Genomic DNA, 19,811 nt, shown 5'->3' with positions numbered 1-19,811 from the left:
CTTATTTCCGTGTCTTCTTTTAGCATAGAAGACAACTGACTTCTGGAAGATAATGCAGTTAGCTTTATGACTTAGCAGAAGCCACTTGACTCCTCCATAAATTGACTGATTTCCTGGTAATGGTACCTTTCAGCTCCCTCAAATGGCACCAGGGATTTCAGCCAGGAATAGATGGACAGGGCTCCTCACCATCCCAGGGTCCTGTGCCTTTTGTCCACCAGCCTGCAGAGCATGCTGCGTAGGCCCTGGCAGCCACTCATCAACAGATGAACGCAGAGACCCACATATGTCATTGGATGGACCCAAAATGATTTCGTAAATTATTTTGCAAATGAAACTCTTCCTTCTGCACCCATTTTCCTTGGAGGCAAAACATGACCCAGGGTCTTCTTTAAAAGCTTCTAGGACAATAAAGTGAGGAGATTTGTAAGCAAAGGCTGCCAGTGTTCCGCGGCCAGTTTAATCGGGAGGTTTAATGGGAAGTGACACCGGGCTCCCTTTACCCCTCACAGAACATCCAGCTAGTGGCCGACGGCTGCTGTAACCTCCAGAAGCAAATTCAGATCGCTCAGCTCTTTGGGGTGCCTGTCGTGGTGGCACTGAATGTCTTCAAGTGAGTCAAGTCTCTTGCTTTAAGGGGTGCTATCATGGGGACCCCTGTGCACTAAACTTTGATTTGAGGGTATTTGGTCTTTCACAGTTTTATCTAAAAGTTCACAGAAATGCTCAGCATTCTCTGTGTTTGTTTAGTTTGATTTCACTTTAGCCAGTGTGTCCTTAAAATATTATTAAGGAAATGAAATGTGTGTGTGTGTATATATATAGTGATTCCATTTCCTTGACTTTTTGTTTGTTCACTTTAATTCCACCAACCATTTCTGGCTAAAGACTGAGTGATCACAGAGAGACGTTATGGAATTTTCTCTATAAAAACCCTTAACAACTTGAAATATTTGTGTCGTGTTAGGGTTTTTTTTTTTCCCCCATGCTTTTCTTGAAGTCTGATTTATTTAAACATGATGTGACCACTTTTGATGTTTAAAATATACTCGGTGTTAGGGAGCGAAGTCGAGTATAAACGGTTAGTCTTTCTTTTAAAACATCGCTAAGTGAATACAGATGCAAAACCACAAAGATTTTCATCACCAGGACCGACACCCGCGCAGAGATTGACTTGGTGTGTGAGCTGGCCAAGCGGGCTGGCGCCTTTGATGCGGTCCCCTGCTATCACTGGTCGGTTGGTGGAAAAGGGTCCGTGGACCTAGCTCGGGCCGTGAGAGAAGCTGCGAATAAAGGAAGCCATTTCCAGTTCCTGTATGACGTTCAGGTAAGACGTAATCGCGAGGACTCCAGCAGGGGGAACGGTGCTTCTCATTTCGTGCCTCAGCCAGGGCTGGGAGCTTTGCTTACCTGGGTCGTCCCAGGTTCTCAGGACAGCCCTGCAGAAAAGACAGAGAGCCAGGGATGTCACTCGGTGGTACACCATTTGCCTAGCATGCATGAGGCCCTGTGTTCAATCCCCAGCACTAAATTTAAAAAGGACGGGGGCAGCTGAAGATCAAAGACATTAAGCCATCTGACCAGGGCAGACCCCAGTCCCCACAACCTGTGCTCCTGAAGCCCATTCTCTGCCCCTAAACAGGAGGCCCGAGGAAGAGGTGCATTGGAGAGCAGGGTTCCACAGCCAGTGCCCCAGGGACTGACTGACTGACTGGGAATGAGAGTTTTGAGCAATTTCACATGGCTTGTGAAATCATGAGAGGCCTATTCTGTGTCAGTTTCTAGTGTGGTACATTCCCTCCTGGTTTTCTTGAACTAGATCGTGTGTGTATGTGTGTGTGTGTGTGTGTGTGTATGTGTGTTTCTCCCATTGAAATAAAATACACATAACAAAGTTTACCATCTTAACGACTTTTAAGCACACAGTTCAGCAATATTAAGTGCATTCACACTGTCGTGCAACCAATCTCCAGGATTGGTTTTTATCTTGCAAAACTGAAACTCTGAGTGCACCTATCAACTCCCCATTGCCCCTCCCCGTGGCCCCTGGATGTCACCATTCCATCTTCTCTCTCTGTGGGTTTGATTTCTTTACATACCTCTAATATAAGTGGAATCACACGGTTTTAGTCTTTTTGTGTCTAGCTTATTTCACTTAGCATAATATTCATGCATGTGTTGAAATTGCCTTCCTCTTTAGGGCTGAATTATATTCTGTTGTATGTGCACACCACATTTTGCTAATGCGTTCATCTATTGATGGACACTTGGGTTATTTCCTCTTCATGGCTATTGTAAACTATGCTGCTCTAAACATCTATGTTCAGAGCATTTCAACAGCAGGGCATGGTGCTGCACACCTGTAATCCCAGCTTTTTAAGAGGCTGAGGGAAGAGGATCACAAGTTCAAGGCCAACCTGGACAATTTAGTAAGACCTTGTTTCAAAACAAAAAATAAAAGACCTGAAGATATAGCTCAGTGGTAGAGCCCTGGATTCAATCGCCAGCACTGAAGAAAAAATAGTAGCCTATGAGCATACATCAAAAGATCTCCAAGATCTTCTTTTCATTCCTTTTGGCTATACACTCAGATTGCTGGATTTTCTAGTATTTTTTAAAATATTTTTAGTTGTAAATGGACACAAAACCTTTATTTATTTATATTTATGTGGTGCTGAGGATCAAACCCAGTGCTTCACACGTGCTAGGCAAGTGCTCTACCACTGAGCCACAACCCTAACCCCTCTAGTAGGTTTTTAATACATCAAGACTACGAGCATTACGTCAGGAAATCTGAATTCCCCCGTCCTCGCTCTCCTCCTCAGTTTATCCTGGGAACCACTTCACTTCTCCATTCTGCATTTCGTGAGTCTTGTCCTGGCCAGTGGATTTGTCCTCAGAGGACGTCCATGACTGCCAGAGAGCTCAGCCCTCAAGCCAACAGCTGCTTCACCCCTTCCTGCTTCCCCCTCACATTCCATTTGTGTGTCAGATGTCATCGAGGGTTACATCACTCCTCTCTCCTGCTCACATAAATCAACATTATAAGTGAAGAAGAAGGGGGAAAAGAAAAAAAAGCAATTGAAGAGGGCCTTGCAACATTATCTCTAAGCTCCCAGCTACATCAGCAAGAGCTCGAGGTTAACCTCTTGCTGAGGCTGCCCTGAAGCAAGCTCTCTGTGGGACACTCTGTGGACACATTGCATATGTCCACTTCTTTCGTCCTGACATCCCTTTAGACAAGAACTGATGAAATCTTTCCATTCTGTGGATAAAAAGCTGAAGCACAAACAGATGAGGAATCTGCCCCATGACCCACAGCCAGAAAGAAGCAGGGCTGGGAGAAGAGTCGGAATGACAGAGTGTTACCTGGCCCTGTTCTTCAAAGCCCAGGGCCGCGTCAGGTGTGAGCGTGAGGGAAGGGTGGGGAGACAGAGCTACCAGGGCAGTGACGCGGAGACCCGGCTTAACAGTAAGGACACAGTGCTGGGCCCAATGTGCACACCTTTGACTTCAGCTACCCGGGAGGCAGAGGCAGGAGGATGGAAGTTCTAGGTCCTGTCTCCGAAACAGGGCTGAAGATGTAACTCACTGGTAGAGTGCCCCTGGGTTTTCATCCACGGTACTATAGAGTTTAAAAAAAAAAAAATTATCAAAGGATGACAGAATCCTGCCAACTTAGGGACATCTTGGACACTCAGAACAACTTGTGGAGTGAAGGGCTTTGGGAATGAATTGGGATGGTTAGTACAGAAAAGGTTTGTCACGTGGAAAAGCTATTTGATGACTGAAGGGCTAGAGTGTTCTTGGTTTCAGAGGTGTCAAGATCAACAAGGAGAGGAGATTTGGGGTGAGCATAAAGAAAAATACCCTAACCGGAAGCTGGGAGTTCTCTGACACTGGAGATACTGAGCATAAAATAGAAGGGCCAAAGCCACCTCAGTGGTGGGTGGCGATGGCGATCCTGTGTTTCTGTGCTTTGGTGCTGAGGTGATCCTTGGTTTCTGTACCAGAGTGTCAACCACACTTAGTAGACTTCCAGAACATTCTACACAGATCACTGTCAGAATACCCACTTCCATGTTCCTCCATGAGCGCCTCATACCATCACTATGTAATTGGAACAGCCTCACCCCAAGTGGCAAAAGCAGTTTATTTTTTTTTATTGTGAAGATTTTATCTTATTTTTTATATGTACTCTTTTTTATTGCATTACAATTCTTAATACACATATATACCACAGTTTTTCATATCTCTGTATATAAGTTATGTTGATACCAAATTCACATCTTCATACATGTATATACTTTAAATACTCTCTGGATAATGATGACCGTCTCCTTCCACCTTCCATGCTATTCCCCTTCTCCCTCTCTTTCCCTCCCACCCCTATTCCCTATCTAGAGGTAATTTTCCTCCCATGCTCTCCCTCCCTACCCCACTTTGAGTCACCCCCCTTGTATCAGAGAAATATATCATTTAAAAGCAGTTTTTAAATGAGTGATTTCACACAATGTGGTTCTCTTTGAGGCAAACAATCCAGCAGAAAGAAGATTAGTAACAGAGGAATGGTTTCTGAGCTGGGCTCAGACATGCACTAACCCTAAGAGGAGCCCTTTTCCTTTCCACTGATGTTTTAATTTTTTTCTACATTCCATTTATTATTATTATTATATTTTTGAAAAACTGTAGTTGTATATATTTATAGTGAACAAAGTGATGCTTTGATCCCAAAATACAATGAAATCGAGCTCAGTAACCAGTCCATACCCCAAATGTTTAACCTTTTTGTGGTGAGGACATCTGAGGTTTACTCTGATGGCTATTGAAAAGCACAGTGCTCAGTATTAGCTACACTCACCACACTGTGCAGCACAGATCAAAAAGCAAACTCCAGCTTCTTCCTGCTCCCTGATATTCTGCACCATCATCACCTCTGAATTCCCATTCCTCTTGGGATCATGCTGCAAAATATCTGTTCTGCTGGGGACAGGGGCAAAGGTTTAATAACAAGGTCTAAAGTCCCATGTCCGATAGGTGGTCTCAAGGCTAGGGCTCTTGGTCCCTCTGCCTGCCCCCTCTCCTTTGCCTTACAACAGAGGCCTTGGATTCAATAGCAAGGAAGTCATCGGCTCAGCCTTGGCACCAGGGTAGTGTATGCAAAGAGCAATTGGAGCTCCTGCCCCCTTTGCTGTATCCCTGACAGCTGAGCGCCTCATCTGGAAGAAGATTCCAGATAATGTGAGGCCATTTGTCACTGTGTCTGTAGCCATATAGAAGTCTGAATTCAATGGTGCAGTCAGTAATGGAGCTCAGAAGTTTTCCCCTTGATTTCTTGCATTATTCAGTCCTGGTTAGGCAATAGATTAAATTATGGTTTCCTGGAACCTTTTTTTCCCCCTCCACAATCAAACCTCTGATGCTGGAGCAGCTAGATAGGTAGAGGGTAGCTCTCCAGAACAAAGAGGTTATAAATGTTTTAGGATAAATCTCCCTCCTACCTCTGCTTTTGTGTACAAACTGGATTCCTGTGTGCCTTTTGCCACCTTGCTGGAGTTTATTTCCCCAGTAATGTAGAATCGTCCCTCAGCATTCGTGGGAATTAGCTCCAGGACACTCAAGGATATCAAAATCTGCAGATGCTCAAGTCCCTAAAGAAAATGGCATAGGATTTGCATATAACCTACACACATCCTCCTATGTACTTTAAATACTCTCTGGATTACTTCAATATCTAATACAATGTAAACACCATTTTAAGAATAGTTATACTGGCCAGCCAGGAGCCTATAATCCCAGCAGACTCAAGAGACTGAGGCAGGAGGATCACAAGTTTGAGGCCAGCCTTAGCAACTCAGCAAAACCCTGTCTCAAAATAAAAAAAAAAAAATAAAAAGGACTGGGGATATAACAGTGGTAGAGTGCCCCAGGTTCAATCCCCAGTATCAAAAAAAAAAAAAGGTTGTCATACTGTATAGCCCAGGGAATGATGACAAAGGGAAAGTTCGCACATGTTCAGAAATGCATATAATTTTTTCCCACATATTTTCAATCATTGGACTGCCAATGCAAAACCTGTGGATCAGGAAGGACACCTGTATTCTGTACAGGATTGTTGGCATCTTATCTCCTGCTCCATTCCCAGCTCAGTCTTGTGTTACAGGAGGAAGAAACCTGAGATCATTTTAGGAAATGTGAAGTAGCCCTGGAACTTGGGCCTGATTGCTTTTATTTATTTATTTATTTATTCATTCTTATTTGTAGATGGACACAATACCTTTATTTATTTATTTATTTTTATGTGGTGTTGAAGATCGAACCCAGTGCCTCTCACATGCTAGCACTCTTCCACTGAGCTATGATCCCAGTCCCGGGCCTGATTGCTTTTGTGTGCAAAGTAGAAATTGTCCCCAAACCCTAAGAAGAAAGAGGAACAGCTAGAGAGAAGTGGAAGCAACCAGCGCCCAGGGATACTGAGGGCCAGACGCAGCATGCCAGGCTTTCTGACAACAAACTCACAATTAAAGCAAAAAACAGTCAGCCCTTATGACTTGGGAGCCCTTGCTGAGCTTTATAGAAACTGAGTTAAGCAGCTGCTGTTACCTGGAGAACTATTCTGCATCATTTTTACCTGAGTAGCTTCTAATTCAAGAATAGGCAACTTCTGATTATATAGTTCATGAGGCAGCAGCTAATTAATTCAGAATAAAACTTCAAAAATACAAAATGAGATGCAGTGGCCTAGTTGCCCAAAAGAAGACTATCATGTGAAAATTAATGTATTTAAATTTGGAACACAGTAGATCGTTTCCTGGCAGCCCTTTAAGAGATCACAGACCCTTTTAAGAAACTGATAAAAGTCCTCCCCAAACCAACTTCTCTTTGGCTTCTCCAGTTTTACTACTGACCGTTGCATCTTTCCTGTTGACTAATACAGGGTCTCCGTATCTGCAAGCATAGAGGGACATTTCACAGCAGAGAGAAAAACTAGTTCTGCGTTTACATCTCATCAGCTAAGAATTCCCTCTTCCAGACATTTTTTTTCTGGCATATCTTACCAAATCCATCTGGGATGTGGGCTCAGCTCTGCATTGTAGATGGGAAGGTAGAGCTGGGGGTGTAGCTCAGTGGTAGAGCACTTGCCTCGCATGCATGAGGTCCTGGGCTCCTTTCCCAGGACTGAAAAAAAGGCTGGGAAGGTGATGGACTTGCCCCATAACAGATGGAGACTCGATGCATATTATAATGAGAAGGCTGAAGCCTGGGGGTCTCTATTCCAATCTTGATGTCTTCCTTCTACTATGGATATAAATTTAGACAAACTGACTCATCTCTGAGCTTCAGCTTCTCCCACTATACAGCAGCATCTGACATTGACACCACCTTCACAGGAGGACTGAAAGCTCAAAGCCAGCCTCAGCAATTTAGTGAGACCCTGTCTCAAAAAATTTTTTTAATTAAAAATAAATAAATAAATAAAAAGATAATATCTCAGGGTTTAATGCTACAGCATAAGAGCTGCCAATCCACGTTAACTCTCTTTCCCATCATGTTCACCTCACAAAGAGAACAAACCTCCTGAATTGACCTTCCAAGAATTTTCTTGCAGCTGGGCACAGTGACACACACCTGTAGTCCCAGGGACTCGGGAAGCTGAGGCAGGAGAATAGCAAGTTCAAGGCCAGTCTCAGCAATTTAGCAAGACCCTGTCCCAAAAAAAAAAAAAAAAAAAAAAAAAAATAGAAAGACTGGTAGTTAAATCCTCAGTTCAAAAAAAAAGAGTAACTTAGAGTAACTTTATCAAACTCTAGGTATGTTTGTTTTCTTTTTTTTTAAGTGGATTAAAACTAGGCATTAGAAGCCTAGTATGTCCCTTAGAGTTCACAGAAGAAAGCAGACTTTCTTTCCCTCAACACCCTAGTACTGGGGAGTAAACCCATGAATACTCTAACACTGAGTTACATCCCCAGCTCTATTTCTTTTCTTTTGAGCCAGTATCTCACTGAATTTCTGAGGCTGGCCTTAAAATTGGGATCCTACTGCCTTAGCCTCCGAAGTCGCTGGGATGTGCCACTGTGCCCAGCAAAAACCAGAGTTTCTAATGTACCATGATAAAAGGGCAATTAAACCAAGATATACATTGTTTTTGCTTCTGGTTGAGAATTGGGAGTCATTCATGATGTCATGAAAAGAATCATTTTTGCAAAGTAGGAGGTTTAACACTGAAAACTTGACTTGAAATTCAGAGTCTGAATGTTGTTTGTGAACTGGGAGCTGAGGTTGAAAATCATCTCCATATCCTTCCTCTAACCTTGTAAACGTTTTGAGGTGTAACCTTGACTGCAAGAAAGAATCGCGTTTGTTTTGTTAAAAGGTCTTTCCTGTCACTTGTATGGAGCCATCCTCTTGATCGCAGTGGGGGCTAGAAGGCACACCCTGAAGGCAGCTGGCCTCCGAGATCTGAACCTGACACTCTCCCATCCCCTCCATTAGGGGTGGTTTCTCCCCTGCTGGTCTTTTTAAAGGGAGGGCATGTTTTGTTTTGTTTTGGTTTGGTTTGGTTGATTATTGAGAAATGATTTCATATTTCTTTAAAGATTCAAATTTGAACAGACATTGAGGTTTTGAGTTTCCTTTTAATTAGACTTAAGGCATTTGCAACCAGAGCCTCAAATTTTAAATAAATAAATGTATGTGTGTTTATATCCATGCATATACAGTGGGATTTTTTTATTGTGGTAAAAATGTTCATAACATAAAATTTCCCACTTCAACTTTTTTTTGATACTGGAAATGGAGCCCAGGGCCTCACACATGGTAGGCAAGAATTTGACCACTAAGCCACCTCCCCAGCCTCATCTTAACCACTTTTAAATGTGCAGTTCTGTGGCACTAAGTACATTCACATTGTTGAGTCAATAGAATTTTAAAACTTAATGTAGTTTTTTTTTTTTAATCTCTGTGTGTGTCTCTTATATTTCATAGTAATTTTTAAAAGCCCCTTTTTTGTGTCGTCCCTGTCCCTACACAATGGTCTCCTGTCTGTCCTTCCCACTGGCTCGTGGTTGTCCTGGGCCTGCCAGCTCTCTCTAGCTCTCTCTTCTTTGTGCACAGGAGTATTGGGGTGTTCTGTAGAAAGCTGCCCCTCACACCGTCCAATCGGTGAGCATCTTATTCATAAATCTCCCTTCCCTCTACCCTGTAATGTCTTGCTTTCTTAGTTAGGACTGAGCTGCCTTTAAAGACCTTCGATCATCCATCCTCAACGGCTGCAGCCCCTCATAAGCCTCCTTCCAGGATTCTACTCCGAGTCCCACATCACCTCCTGCTAGACCAGACTTTCTGCAGACACTCCTCAGATGCATTTTACTGCTACGTTCTTCCCCAACACTGGCCTCTGGGTTCTCTCATCCCACACAGCCTGCCAAGTGCCTTATCCTTCTGTGTTAGAGGGAGTATCCCAAGAGAACTGAGCCTCCCTGAGAACCAGCCAACTTGTAGAGCATCCTGCTCACCTGTGTGGTTCCCACAGAGCCTGCGCCAGCTTTGTTTCCCATATGGTCAAAACAGCACCTGATGAGATCCTTTTACACATCACAAGGATCCTTAAAAATTCATTTAAATGCACCCTTCTGCCATGAAAAATGGAATGTCAGGGTGATGAAAGTTTCTAGAAATGCATTATTTCCTCTAAAATTTCGACAGAATCTAAAATGAGCTATCAGAGTCGTACCACAAGATAGACAGCTGTCTCTACCCCTCCCACCCCATCCATCTGCAGACTTTCTTAAATTTAGATGAGACCATTGTAGTCTCATTGTGAGACTGTTCATTATCTCAAACTGAAAGCAAATTCGTGAACAACATTACTTAAGTATTATTGCAGGTATAAACAGTAAAGGTAGCACATATGTTAAACCACTTGGACCTTGGGAAACTCATTTCGAGTTGATTCGATGCACTCCTAGATAACACACCAATGTTCCTAAGTCAGGTTTGTAAGAGAGGAAGGAGCAGCTACATCACAATGGTACTTGAATGTCGTTAGGCCATGCGGGTTCCGCCAATGTCAGCCCTCTTCCTTCATCTGAGTGGGATCTTTAAAATAGCATGTGCCTATCAATTCCTTTATTTGACATGTAATATTCTGTTGAGTAATCAAAGATCTCCCATGTCAATTCATCATCTTCATCATTTCTCAGGAATAAGTGCAAATTTTCTAACTAGGAGCTCATTTCTTAGACCCAGTTATCTCCATAACACACAGCAGTTGCCTTAAGAGAATGAATTCCTCCCAGGGTCCCCAACCTGCTGCTCAGGCCAATGATCCCATGGAGACCCAAGCTCAGGGAAAAGGCTCCGGGAAGTCAGCACACATGCTTTTGGTAGCTGAGATGTGTTGGTTTCCAGCCAAGGGTATGCTTTGTGTCAGGGATACAAGGGCCTGTTGTTCTCAGTAACAAGGACCGAGCTGCTCCCTGGACACCAGGTGGTATGTTTGTAATGCAACCCCGTGCACCTGTGGGATATGGTCAGTGTAAATTAACATCTACAGTTTAGAATTGTACTCTTATTTGAATTACAGGAAAGGCTGGGCTATATGCTGAACTGTTCTTGTATGTTATTCAAAACTTATGCTTCATTTAAAATATAAACTAAAAACTGAAATAATTACTGTGTACCTGGAGATTTCTGTTCAACCTAAAAATTGTTAATTGATCCTCCCTTTAAACACTTTATGGGCATAGAAATAAGTTGTCCCAGTATCACAGCATGAGAACTTTTAATGTACTTGAATTCAACTCTGTGGACTTGGGAAAACAGAAGAACAATGTATTTTTTTACTCAGCATAGATAGTCCTGATGCCTGCCAACCACTTCATTTGGTGCAAGCTGAAGAAACAGCAGTGTTCTTGCACCTGGGCAGCAGTGTGGGCTCATTAAGGGATGGGCAGGTAAGGATAACAGAGGACACAGCCTTTTCCTGGCTCTTCTAAATGATGTCCAGTGCTGCAGACTTTAGCATCAACCTCCAGATGAGCTGAGACATCACGTTATATAGCCTTTATGCCTCCATTTCTACTCCCCCCTCTGCTTTTTTTCCCAGTCCTGATGATTGAACCCAGGGCACATACTAGGCACGTGGTCTACTACCACTGAGCTACATCTCCATCCCTTAGCAGCTTCATTTTAAAACTCTGGTTCTATTACACATTTGTTTTTATTTTTGTTTGTTTTGCTTTGGGCCCCCCATATTTTTATCACCAAAAAAAAAAAAAATTTAAAAATGTAAGTAACTGTTCTCTGGATTTTATAGATCAGTTTTATTCCAGTAATTCATAAATAAGGTCTTTAAATAATTTGATATAAAAACTTCAGTGGGGCTGGGTATGGTGGTGCACACCATAATCCAAGCTGCTCGGGAGGCTGAGACAGGAGGATCTCAAGTTCAAAGCCAGCCTCAACAATTTAGCAAGGCCCTAAGCAACTCAGCAGGACCCTGTCTCAAAATAAAATCTAAAAAATGACTGGGGATGTTGCTCAGTGGTTAAGCATCCCGGGTTCAATCTCTGGTACCAAAAAAGAAAAACAAAATAAACATCGTGGGCATTTCCCAAACCTTTTTAAGCAGAATATACTTTCTTTTTTTAAAATATTTTTATTTGTTCTGATTAGTTAACCATGACAGTAGAATGCATTTTAACACATCATACATAAAGGGGTATAACTTCTTATTCTTGTGGTTGTACATGATGTAGAATCACACCGGTCATGTAATAATATTTGCACATAGGGTAATAATGTCCAATTCATTCTTTATTCTCCCTAGCCCCATGGACCCTCCCCTCCCTTCATTCCCCTCAGTCTAATCCAAAGTACCTCTATTCTTCCCTAGCAGCCCCCACTTATTGTGAATTAGCATCTGCAAATCAGAGAAAACATTCAGCCTTTGGTTTTTGGGGACTGGCTTATTTCACTTAACATGATATTCTCCAGCTCCATCATTTACTGGCAAAGCCATAATTTCAGAAAGCATAATATACTTTTTTCCAGTAACTCAGCTTCTGTGAGCCTGGATCACCATATACCATGAGTATAATAAAACAAAGACCATCCTATTCTCCAGCTTAACCTTCAGGTGTCACTCAGCTAATGTTTATGGTGTGCCTACTGTGTGCAAGAGACTCATGGTGTGCCTACTGTGTGCAAGAGACTATTTTCCAGAGCTGCACTAAGACCACATGTGGCTATTTAAACTGAATAAAATTAAGAATTCACTTTCTTCGTTGCATTGCCCTGGTGTTGTTCAAATGCTTTAATAGCCACAAGAGGTGAGTGGCTACTGGGCCATAGGACATTTCATTATGGCAGAACATCCCATCAGACAGCTCTGATTTAAGTATTTCGGTTTCATGAAACAAACGTTTTGGAGATTTGGGAAGGAATTGATGTACAGTGTTTAGAGTGATATTCTTGATGAATATGAAGTTTAACATAGTTTTAGTTCAGAGGAACTCTAGACACAGGCTCTCCGTTGTTTGACCATGGTTTTCAGCTGTGTAGTATGTAATAGGACGGACGGCTGCTGTTTTCGGAATAGGCTTTTGTTTGCTCCTCTTGCACCTGGGCCCGTGCCTTTCTCTTCCCTTTTTTGCTTGTGGAGACCTTTCCCGTCCTTCCCTCGAGGCCCTTTTTGGTTCCTTTGATGACTTGCCAGCCTTTGCTGCTTTCCGTGGTTCCCCTGCAGGCTGGGGCCTCCGGCAGCAGGAGTGGTGTTTATGCAGGACCTCAGTCCTGCCCTCCATTCTGTCACACTGGTTCATCACGTGCCCCCTCCCTCCCAAGTTCTTCATACACAAAGTCCCCGAAGCTCCGACAGCGTGACAGTGCTTGCCTGAGAGGGTTAGGGTTATCTGTTCGCTCAGCGCATGCTCGTGGGAGGCCTACTGTGTGCAGGCCACTGTGCCAGACACCAGGCATATCAGGATGAAAGATGTGAATAAATAGATTAGTCAACGTTCACAGAGCCGGGGGGGGGGGGGGGGGGGGGGGCAGGCCAGCAATGATGAATGCATAAGAACTCATAATCTATTTTACCACATAATTTGTTCTATACAAGGTATCATTTGCCACAGAGCTGTTCAAGGGAATTTAGATCATTGGACTGAGTTCGGCTTTTTTTTTTTCCCCAAAAAAAAATTATGCTTCTCTCCAAAATCAAGCAGAGAGTCAATAGGAAGTCCTCTCCTACTGATTCAATATAAATAGATGACATCCAGTGGAAGTACCTTATCAGGCCAGTTTTTCATTTTTACACTAAACCCCAAAGATAAGTTAACTGATATTTTTATTTATTTACTTATACATATGAGTGAAAAAGAAACACCATCATTGGAATCCCTGGGGAGCCTTGGACGTAGGCTTCCTCCTTTGTGAGTTGAAGCACTTTATTTATTCAACACAGGGTCTCATGACCCAAGCTCAGGGTACAGATGGCACATTCTCTCAGGGTCTCAGGGGATGGTACTGGACATGTTAAAGCCCCCAGGAACCACCTTCCTCTTCTCCAGGGATGGTGAAGCTGAGGTTCGGGTAGCAGAAGTGCCACTGCCAGGGCTAGACACCAGTGCCTGCTGGACACAGAGCTCGGCAGGGCAGCGAGAGCGAGCAGGAGACACAGGGTTCGCTTCCACGGCTGGCCTCTTCCTGTCGTCCCAGTACCATCTTGTTTAGATCCTCTGTTGTGTGTAGGTGGCTGCAGTTTTCCTAAAGAGACTAAAACAGCAACTCCGTAAATTCCGCCTGGAACCTCCTCAAAACGCTTTCTAGTAAACAGGAGAAAGGAAATAACTTTGTTGACCAAAGATGCACATTTCCTTGAAAGGGTTAGAAGCTGGGGCTCAAAGGGATATTCGTAAACCCATGCTCTCAGCAGCATCATTCACAGATGGTGAATGGACAAGCCAAGTGCATGCACCAGAGCACGGTCACCCTCAAGGAGTGCAGTTCTGACATGGTGCCCCTGGTGCTCCCGCAGGGCACTGTGCTCAGAGGCAAGCCAGATACAGGCGGATCCGTGTGATTCCACTTGTAGGAGGGACCTAGAGCTGCCAGATTCCCAGAGGCAGACAGCAGAATGGTGGTTACCAGGGCCTGGGGTAGGGTTCAGAGTGGCTGTTCAGTGGGTGGAGTTTCAGTTTTGCTAGATGAAGAGAGTCCTGGGGCGGATTGTATCAAGATGTGAATGTGCTCAACACCCCTGAACTGCGCACTCAGAGTGGTTAAGGTGGTAAATTATATGTTGTGTGTGTTATTAAAATTAAAATATTTTAAAATAGATGCATTTCTTAGGATGTTTTCATGTTTAAAAATAAGAGTAAAACAAGTACCTACTCACTAAATCCTTCACAAGGCATCCAGTTGTGAATTTTTCCTTAATTATTAATAGAAAAATCACACTCCTTATTATCAAATCATAATCATAGCACAGTAAAGAGTGAATTCTTTTCATGAAGTGTGTTATGAATAGCAGTATCTATTTCGGTGAACTTCAGAGGAAACCTTTCTTTCTCTCCACCCCACTGCCTCACTGAATAATAATATTACTGAAAGCCTGTACAGCACATTTGCCGTGTGCTTTCTCTCCCTTGCTTCAGTGTATGCAGTAAAGTGATGTACAATATTTACATCCTTATATTTTTAATTTTTTTCTACCACTGGGGTTTGTACACAGGGCCTGGCACTTGCTAGGCAAGAGCACCAGGACTGAGCTGTTCCTAGCCCTTTTTATTTTATTTTGATACAGTTTTTCAGTAAATTGCTGGTCTTGAACACGTGGTCCTCCTTCCTCAGCCTCCCGAGGAGCTGGAATTATGAGTATGTACCACCGTGCCTGGCTCACATTCGTATCTTAATGATGAAGAAATGAATTCAGAGAGGTTCTATGAGTTAGCCAAATTTAGGCAGGGCCCACGTGGAACCCATGCTTAATAAACAGGAAATTTGGAAATCATCATTTATTTGTCCAAATATATATTGAGGCCCTCCTAGGTGCTCCAGGGCTGTGCTATATCCCTTCTTTAGGTAAACAAGAGATGATGTCTAACAGCATTGAGCTAGTATGAACATTGACCCTTCTACATTAGAAATTGCTCTGGAGGTCGGGCATGGTAGCACTCACAACTGTAAGCTCCTCTGGAAGCTGAGGCAGGTGGTCACAAGTTCAAAGCTAGCCTGGGCAACTTGGTGAGCCCCTGTCTCAAGATAAGAAATAAAAAGTGCAAAATGGCTGGGGATGTAGCTCAATGGTAAAGTATCCCTTGGTTCGGTCCCCAGTACCAAAAAAAAAGAAAAAGAAAGACATTGCCCTTGAGGTTGACCTTTAGCCCAGCCTCAACTTTACGCTCACACAGTGGTTCTTTGTACCACATTCCTGGCACCAGTTCAGCTTATGCTGAATTCTCCCAGAGTGGACAGGCCACGGCCCAGTGAGGCAGCTTCCTAAGTTTTATCTTGTTGGATAACTCTGTGCCCTGTTTCAAAGTTATTCATACAAATGTACCATTGGCCCTTGCCAAGGAAAGTCCCCAAGGCATGCCACAGGCTTCTGCTGCGTGGGTGACACCAATCATCCCCCAGTGCTCAGCTCAAGAATCATTCACCAAACAGGGAAGCCACTAACTGCACCATGCTGCTGTATTTTCTACCCACAGTAAAATTATGAACAATTTTGTCAAATGCTTTTCTTTAAGAATCACCTTGTCTGCAGCATATTCCCTTCTTAATGAACCAATCTTGTTCTGTAAGACCAATTTTGGTGTCTCACAGCAATCTGCACCTAGGTCTTCCATCTCTCACTGTGGACACCATCTCCCCGAGCACATTCTATTTACCAGTATCTGGTCTTTTTGCATATTCTTATCATGCTGCAGGATTTCTCATAATTTGCTCATGTGATAATAGATTCATCTCTGATTTTCCAATCAAATGTTCAATCACATTGATATCTATATTAAAATAGTCTTCCTGCTCTTCCTCTCTTCTCTCTCTCTCTCTCTCTCTCTCTCTCTCTCTCACACACACACACACACACACACACACACAAAGAGAGAGAAACTCTTCTTCTATGAACCAGTATTTTGTTTTGTTATGGGTTTTTTTTTTTTTTTTTTTTTTTTTTTTGGTACTAGGGATTGAACCAAAGCTGCTCTATCACTGAGCCATATCCTAAGCCCTTTTAATTTTTTGAGACAGGGTCTTGCAAAGTTGCTGAGGCTGGCCTTCAACTTGTGCCTCCCACATTGTTGGAATTACAGGTGTGTGCCTCTATGCCTAGCCAGAACCTCTTTAAAATGTGCGTTAACTATTGAGTTAAGAGACTCCTGTTCTGATATATAAGACCATTAAAAAGCAGAGTATAAACTACATTTTCAAAACTCTCCAGTGGAAGAAAATGGTCAACTAGATAAGCACACAAAATTGGCTGAACATCTGAGGCTTCTTTTTTGCCAGTTGACTTCTGCCCTGAACATTCAGTGGTTTAAGAGTAATTGAAGGAGAAATAAATAAATAAGAGTGATTGAAGTGAAAAGAGAGTCTGTGCTGAATGCCACTGTTGCTGAGGAGGGACTCTCACAGGGAATTTTAAGCAAATATCAAAAACCTCACCACGCTTTCTCTTCCTTCTTCAACCAGATTAAAGTTAACAACTTTGGCCAGGCGCTATGGCACGTTCCTGTGATCCCAGCAGCTCAGGAAACTGAAGCAGGAGAATCACACGTTCAAGGCCAGCCTTAGCCACTTAGAGAGATCCTATCTCAAAACAAAAGATGCAAGTGCTGGGATGCACCTCAGTAGTGGAGCACCCCTGGGTTCGATCCCCAGTGCCAATAAAAGGAAAGAGAAGTCTACAACTTTGTTGTCTCTGTGTCTCTCCAGCTTCCAATTGTGCAAAAGATAAGAACCATTGCCCAGGCCGTGTATGGAGCCAAGGATATCGAACTCTCTCCTGAGGCACAATCCAAAATAGATCGTTACACTCAACAGGTAAGAATTGTACTTGTAGGGGAAAAAAGAAATACACCTGGGGTTCTTGAAATACTCCCTTGGCTTGAAGACTGGAGGTGTCAGCCTCGCCAGCTGAACGAATCAGCCAAGGTTGAAGTACCGTCGTGGGGTAGAGCACTGGCTACCTCATGCTGAGGGCATATGTCCTCTGACATGTGCATCATTGACTTGAGACTCTAAATGTGTCTGTCATGGGTGGTGTCACCTTTGTATGTGATACGTGGCCCGTAGTCCCCCTACTCTGCAGAAACATCCAACCAGTGCTCTGTTGAGTAGCTGTGGAGTCTGATGTAGACGGTTCTAGTGCTTCCTCTTCACATGAGCATGCTGCCCGGTGAAGCAAATAGGAGAGCAGTGTGTGAAGATAGGAACATTCGGGATTCCCTTCCATGTGAGTAGTTTGTTGGTCTATTGCCGGGATTGCTCACCAATTTCAAAGATCCGTCATCATCTACCTCTGGAAAATGACAAAAGTAAATTTGCAAGTGACCGTAAAGGTGGCCGTAATCCAGAGCACGAGCCACTGTCTCATCCTCTGTGGATAGGCAAGAGCAGTCCACTGCACTGCAGGATGTTCCGCCATCATGACCAAAAGGACCATGTGCCTCGAATGGCCCCATCCAGGTTGGCATGACAAGATGGAAGTTAGAGTGCTTTACAAGCTTACTGGCCAAAGAGCTTCATTAAGAGTGACATCAAGCTGGGAGCCCTAGCGCACGCCTCTAATCCCAGCAGCTTGAGAGGCTGAAGCAGGAGGATGGCAAGTTCAAAGCCAGCCTCAGCAAAACCAAGGCACTAAGCTGCTCAGTGAGACCCTGTCTCTAAATAAAGTATAAAAAAGAGCTGGGGATATGGCTCAGTAGTTAAGCACATCTGGGTTCAATACCTGGTTCCAAAAAAAAAAAAAATGACATTAACCTTTTTTTTTTTTAATTCCCGAACTATTTGTAAACCATATTTGTTATTTTGTTAAATACCGCCCGTGCTGACCATGGTATTCTCCCAGGTTTGGTAGGATGTCAGCAACTCGTTTCTTTTGGAAGTTTCCATGTGTGCTCTTAACTTCTAAAAAATGATTCCCAAACACTGCTCTGCACATGGTGTTGTTCTGTGATGAAATTTCCATTTGTATGCAATGAACTTAGTAAAATAAGGTCATTGTCATGAACTGTGAGCATTTTATCCCCATGATTTTTTAATAATGTTACTTAGGACTATCATTTATTCTAATATTGAGTCTAATCTTTTTTTTTAAGTTTTAAAATATCTTTTTTTAAGGAACTAATATGGTAATGGTATGACATTTTTTAAAAAATATTTCCATTGGCAAATCTTTAAATGGGCGAATCTTTATCAGTTCATAGACATTATTTCAATGTTTGATCTTCAAGGTCCAAAATTATGGGCACCATTTCTGAAGAGCATTTGTGATATTTCCTCAGCAAAATTCTTTGTAGTATATGAATAGGGCTTTCAAAAAGAGAATTCCCCACCCGCTGCAACTGATAATACTCTGAAATGTTCCAAATAGTTTGGGGCCAAATCATAAGAACTCCTATGTGGGTTACCTCTGAGGATTGCATTCCTTTTATCTCTGTCTACCAAGGGAATATTCCTTAAAAGTTACGTGTCAAGTATGTGGTTGCAATTAATTAGCAAAGTCTCGAAGGAACACTGTGTGCCATTTAATCACAAGCAGGCTTTGGAGACACTGTCCTTTTTGTGAGACACCACACATGACTTCCTGCCCTTTCACCTTTGGAACTTGGGTCAGGCATGGGCTTTGGTCCTTAAAAATAAGAGCCTTAAAAAAGTGACCTCATCTTAGTTCCTATAATGTAATCGCAGATCAAATGGCCTTGATTCATAAACCAGCACAAAGGGTCCTTTGCTTCCTGACAGATTGAGACTGAGTGAAGGATGGGACTGAGAGACTCATTAGGGAGCCCCTCTCCAGATTACCTTTCTGGGTCCTGGATATTAATAGCCTTGAAAAGTGCTTTCTGCAGCTGCTGCTGCCCCTGCTGTGCCTAAAAATAGCCTGGCTTTCCCACACACAGGAGCCTACTGCTACCTTCTCTTCAAGAAAATTTCCAAAATAAACAGTAGACCCCCAACCTACCAAATACTGGCACCCGGGATGAGCTCTCACCTTCAGCCTCTTGCTCCATGAACACGTGGGAACAGCAGCTCCTGGTGCGCTGGGGTCTGAGCCACTATTGCTATAGAGATTGTATAGAAGGCAAATTCAGCAAGTTCCAGGAGACCAACATTTATACAAATGAACATGTTTCCTTTCCTTTCTTACAGGGTTTTGGGAATTTGCCCATCTGCATGGCCAAGACCCACCTTTCTCTGTCTCACCAACCTGAAAAGAAAGGCGTGCCGAGGGATTTCATTCTACCTATCAGCGACGTCCGGGCCAGCATAGGCGCTGGGTTTATTTACCCTTTGGTGGGAACGGTGAGTCACAGGCTCCACAAACCCCGATGGATCAGTATTACCTCGAAGCCTAAAGTCCCTGTGCTTGGCCAGCTCTCTAGAAATGGTGTGTTAGGGAGTGATGGGTAGTTTTTGCTACTTCTCTACCAAAACAAAAAAAGAAAGAGGGATGGGAGTGTAGCTCAGTGGTAGAGCACTTGCCCAGTTCAAACCATAGCACCACAAAAACAAACAAAAACCCTCCTCTGCTATTGTAGTTTGGGCTTTTCTTTTCTCAGAGCAGGTGTTCATGGTCCATAGAA

At 43.2% G+C, this 19,811-nt stretch overlaps 1 protein-coding gene across 1 annotated transcript in view; it reads left to right on the top strand.

Annotated features, from left to right (window-relative positions):
• Positions 1–19,811, top strand: part of Mthfd1l (methylenetetrahydrofolate dehydrogenase (NADP+ dependent) 1 like) — a 189,341-nt gene that overhangs the window by 113,990 nt on the left and 55,540 nt on the right. The window contains exons 23-26 of the mRNA XM_027939442.3: positions 513–613; positions 1,150–1,327; positions 16,939–17,046; positions 19,378–19,530. Coding sequence (XP_027795243.2) covers positions 513–613; positions 1,150–1,327; positions 16,939–17,046; positions 19,378–19,530 — 540 coding nt within the window. The remainder of the gene's footprint in view (positions 1–512; positions 614–1,149; positions 1,328–16,938; positions 17,047–19,377; positions 19,531–19,811) is intronic.

Source organism: Marmota flaviventris, chromosome 6, assembly GCF_047511675.1.
Source record: "Marmota flaviventris isolate mMarFla1 chromosome 6, mMarFla1.hap1, whole genome shotgun sequence".
NCBI classification, from domain to species: Eukaryota; Metazoa; Chordata; class Mammalia; order Rodentia; family Sciuridae; genus Marmota; species Marmota flaviventris.
The sequence above is the reverse complement of the archived record's forward strand: the minus strand, read 5'-3'. Positions and strand labels throughout refer to the sequence as shown.